The sequence below is a fragment of the Myotis davidii genome, unplaced genomic scaffold (genome assembly GCF_000327345.1).
Source record: "Myotis davidii unplaced genomic scaffold, ASM32734v1 scaffold93, whole genome shotgun sequence".
Taxonomy (NCBI): domain Eukaryota; kingdom Metazoa; phylum Chordata; class Mammalia; order Chiroptera; family Vespertilionidae; genus Myotis; species Myotis davidii.
In genome coordinates, this window is record NW_006292095.1 from 1,174,956 (window position 1) to 1,179,996 (window position 5,041).

At 34.5% G+C, this 5,041-nt stretch overlaps 1 protein-coding gene across 3 annotated transcripts in view; it reads right to left on the reverse strand.

Moving 5' to 3' along the window:
• The window catches only part of HOOK3 (hook microtubule-tethering protein 3), an 88,982-nt gene that overhangs the window by 36,558 nt on the left and 47,383 nt on the right, over positions 1-5,041 (reverse strand). For all 3 annotated transcript variants that reach the window (XM_015565180.1, XM_015565179.1, XM_015565181.1), the window contains exons 11-12: positions 1,932-2,042; positions 1,149-1,236 (exon numbers count right to left, since the gene is read on the reverse strand). In XM_015565180.1, coding sequence (XP_015420666.1) covers positions 1,149-1,236; positions 1,932-2,042 — 199 coding nt within the window. The remainder of the gene's footprint in view (positions 1-1,148; positions 1,237-1,931; positions 2,043-5,041) is intronic.

Consider the following 5,041-nt stretch of genomic DNA (forward strand, 5'->3'; position numbering starts at 1 on the left):
ATCTTTCTTCTATCATTGACAGTCCCTCTAGGTTGTGGGCTGCTTGCCTGTGTTCCTGAGAAGCATCTACGGTACCAGTCTATAGAGTGTGTTTTCTTTAGTGAATTACCGGTATGTTTACCGGTAATAAACTTGCACTGTTTTATGATATGTTTGATTACATACAGCCTTGTGACAGTTTTCCTGCATGTCATAAGCATTAGAATATAAATTAAAATGTTAAAATCAAATCTGATATTGTTTTACCTTTTATTTGGTGTGTGGAAGGTGTGCGGAAGAGGGGGTAGTCTTATACGGCAAGTATATAACAAACTCTGTATTTTGAGTGGAAATGTTAGGGGGTCGTCTTATACGCCGGCAAATACGGTAAATGAAGTTACATATTCAAAAACTTAAGGAAACCTTTACTACATTGGCATATTTAGCAATATCATCATCACTAATAAAAGCAGACTCAGAACTCGACGCCATTTCGAAGCTTTGATAGCGCTCCCGGCACTTTTGGCGAAAGACAGGAGGAGCGGGATCGTGCTCCCCGGCACTCTAGGGGTTAAAATCAACTTCATATATCAGTTGAAAAACAAATCATTGAATTTGAGTTTGATATATATATGATGTTAATCCTCACCTGAGGATATCTTTTTCTATTGATATTTAGAGTGTGTAAGGGAGGGGGAGAGACAGAGAGAAAGATACTTTGATGTGAGAGAGACACATCAATTGGTTGTACCCTTGGCCCAAAACCCTTCAATCAGTGGTCTAATGCTCCAACCACTGAGCAAAATTGGCTAGGGTGAATTTGATATATTTTTAAAGAGGTTATGAGGACCTTTCCAGAATAAGACTTTCTAGATTTATTATTAACAGAGATGATTTAACACGTTTATACTTTTGAGCTAATAAAATCAAATATTTAAATATACTTAAAATATAAAGTAGGCAAGTAAATTTGATTCCGTAACTATAGACTTTTTGCCACAATATCTATGTAACAGTTTAAAATCTGTACAATTTTTCATTTCAATTGGTCACTTCACCAATTTTTCATTTTTATCTATTGATCCAATCATCTTAAATGAATCTAATCATTTATACTAATACTGTATTAGAAATAAGTAATTTTGCTTGGGCTACTGAAATGGTTTTACCTTGAGTTGTAAGCTGCCCTTCTTGAGCCTGTACACAACGAAGTTCTTCAATGGTTTCCTTCAGAGAATCCCTTTCTGTTCTTAACCTCTGGAGAGATTAAAAACAAGGAAAGTTAGTGGAGGTTTTATGAGTTTATTCATTAGTGGTCTTTGCCTTCCCTAATAAAATGATAAATAGTAGGGAACATGGATGTTTTGATCTACTATGAAAGGATCACCAAAGGTAAAAGATTACAATAATTTTTTCTCACTTTACAGTACTGAATATCTACAATGTGCAAGGCAATATGCTATCCACAGTTAAACATAAGAAACACAACTGTCTACACCATCCTTAAGAATAAGTACCTCGTTATGTACATAACATTCTTTTTACTAAACACAAAAAAATCAAAGAATTTAAATAATCAAAATCATGCTAGAGAAAATATTTTTAAAAGATTCAAAATATGCTGAATAACAACCAAAAGAATTGTGTCTTCTATAATAATCATACAGAAAGCAAAAATTCTACATAAACTTACAAAAAGTCATGAGCAAAACAATATAAAACAGTAGAATAATTAAGTATAGATAAAATTAGAAGTGAAAACATTCTTTTAATCTTTTATTTTAGATCTATTTCTGAAATATACATGTGAATCTTAAGTTTAAACTTAAAAATAAATAGGATCTCAAATTTTTAAATTTATAAATAGAAGGAATTAACCACAAAGCATGAATTAAATATCCATTTTAATATTAGTAATCCTTAAAACCAAAATCCCTAACATATATACTCACATCCTTTTCTTTTTGAAGACTATCAACTTTTTCTTTTAGCCGCTTATATTCAAAATCTAATTTATCTGCTTTCTTCGATTCTTCTGATAATCTATTCTGCAGTTCTACTACCTGATACAGAAAGATACCATTAATTTTTATAATCTCAAACATTAGAAATTATCACTATTTTCTTCTACAAAAATCCCTTCCCCACAAATATATTTATTAAAAATGACACAGCAGCCTAGCTGAATGGAGAGAACTAGCAACAAAAATCTGCGACTGAGTTCTAAAATCTAGACAAGGATGGGGAACGTCAGGCCCACTGGCCGCGTAAGGCCTGTGAAATCATTTGGTCAGGCCCTGCCAAGGCAACTGCAGGTGGGACTTGAAATGCAATAAATTTAGGAGCTTTTTTCGTAGCAACATAAATTTATATTAAGTCAATTGTATTAAGCAAATAATGTTATACATATCCAGTGTCCCTTGGCAGAAAAAAGGTTCCCCACCCCTGATCTAGAGCAACAATGTTCAAGATGATAAAAAACATGGAACTTCTATTTCTTGCAATACAGATAACTGTATAGTCTAAAATCCTTTTAACATAAAGTCAAAGAAATGCTAGAGGGGAAAAAAATCCAACTGTGTAGGTAAGCTTATAAGTAAGTAAGTGAAATCCTCACTTGCTGACACAGGAGTGGGAAGTACATGTAGAAGTAAGAGGTGCAAATGGCCAAAACCAGAACCCTGAGCTTTGAATTTAATGGAAGACAGATGGTTGTTAAATCACCTTGGACTCAGAAAGATGATGAGTCAGTAAATAGGTGGGTGAGGAAAAAATCCATCAGCTGGAAAAATCAATAGGGAAACTTGCCTTTCTTAAAGTGAATGCTCTGAGTTTGAAAAAGTATAACTTGAAAATTTGCAATACATTCTAATACACGAATTTGTGTTTAAAAATGTTGCCACATGCCTTGTCTGGCAAATCTTAAGCCAATAAATTAATTTAAAATAGTTCTGTTTGGTAAATGTTGTGGAAAATCTGACATAAGCAAAACCCACACTGTCTGGAGGAATACCACCTCAACCCAGGCCACCCTCCAGTATTCCCCAAGATAAAGATGAGCCACACTAAAGAACAAAGATCAAAAAGCAATAAGCCACTACCAACAACGGACAGCAGAAAAGCATTAATAACAATACAGCAACAACAAAATGGTAGAATAAGACCTCCAAGGATTTTAGATTGTAATTATCAGATATAAAGTACTAGATTTAATACTTTAAAGATAAAGAAGGAAATCTAAATTATAAAAGGAATAAGAGACCATTAAAAATGATCAGGCTGCTTTGAAAGTGCATCTATAGACACTTTGTAAAAAGAAAAATTATATCAATGAAAAAGCATATTAAGCTTCAGTTGGGAAACAGATTTGTGTTTTATACAATTTTTCTACAGTATTTCTAGGTGTAGGTATTTTTTTATTTACTTTGTAATTCATTGTTAACACTAAATCTGATGTCCTCCATTAGTTCTGAAAAATGTTTAGCCATTCTTTCCTTCAAATAATGTCTTTCTATAATTTCTGTTCTCTCCTTTGCACTCTAATTAGGTCATTTCTCCTTTTTATTTCACACCTTTTCATCTCATTTATAATTTTCTTCATTTACATTTATTTATTAGTTCACACTCTAGCTCATTAATTCTTTAAACCTTGTTTCTATGTTAAAAATGTCATAATAAAATGTGGGGGGAAAGTGTATCAACCAAAAATCCTGCCAGGGCTGTTCTACTAAAACTTCTCCAACTCATTTTATTAAGCTAGTACGATTCTGATGCGAAAATCAGATAAGAAAAGTGTTAAATAGAAAAGTTCAAATGAATCATTGAGGCAAAATATTCTAAGTAAAATTAACAAGGCAAATCTAACAATGTGAAAACAACAAATAAATCCACAGTGACCAAACTAAGTTTATCTCAGGACTGCAAAGATGGCTTAAGCATAGAAAAGTCCAGTAATATAATTTGTCACATTAATAGAGAGGAGAAGCACGATAGGGGTCTCTCAGGAAAAGTTGATGATTAAATTCAACATCCGTTTAAGACAGACAACCTGAGCAAGTTAGAAATGCAGTGGAATTCCTTTATCTTAGTAAAAGGTGGCTACAGAAAACGATAGCAATCCTTATACTGGTAAAATGCTTAAAGCATGATGTATAAAATCAACAAAAATGGTTGTCTACCAGTATTGCTTCTTTTTAAAATAGTATTAAAGGCCAGACATGCTGATTAAGAAGAAAAAGAGACTACAGAGTAGAAAGAAAGAAAGCTGCTTTTATTTTACATCACTTTTGGCAAAAGATACAGCAGACAATACTAGAAGTAATATGAAAATTTGGTAAGGTTGCAAAATCAGTGTACAAAAATCAATTTCAAACAGATAAATGAGCACCAAGCTGAAAATGGTATACTTTCTTAAAAACCAAGTACATAAAATACCAAAAGTAAATATAACAAAATACGTGCATGATATTTAGAAGTATAAAACTTAATGGAGGGAGAAACCAAGATGGCGACATAGGTAAACACCTGAAATTGCTGCCTCAGACAACCACTTCAAAAATACAACTAAAAGACAAAACAGACATCATCCAGAACCACAGAAAGGCTGCCTGAGTGGAAATTCTACAACTAGAAGGAAAGAGAAAAGCACACTGAGACTCAGAGGAGGTGCGGAAGTAAAGTGCAGAGGTACAGAGGTGCGCAGAAAGGGCTGGCAACTGAGGACACGGTTGACTTTTTCAATCAAGAGGGACACACAAGCTCCCAACTGCTCTGAACTCCAGTTCCGGGTGAGTCTCTGGGGACCCAGACTCATACGGGGAGAAACTGGACTGTCTGGCATCGGGCGGAACTCGAAGGTGGCTTTCTCTCAGAGGTGCTTGCAGCAATTACCAAGGGACACTGAGAGCAGGGGCCTTATAGGGCAGGGCTGAGGATCAGCCATAGCTTTTTTCTCTGCCCTGTTGATTCCCTGATACCCCTCCCCACCCAAGCTGTACCCAGAGGCTTTTGCATATGAATGGCCTGGCCCTTTGCAATCTAAAATTATCTAACAAGCTGCAGC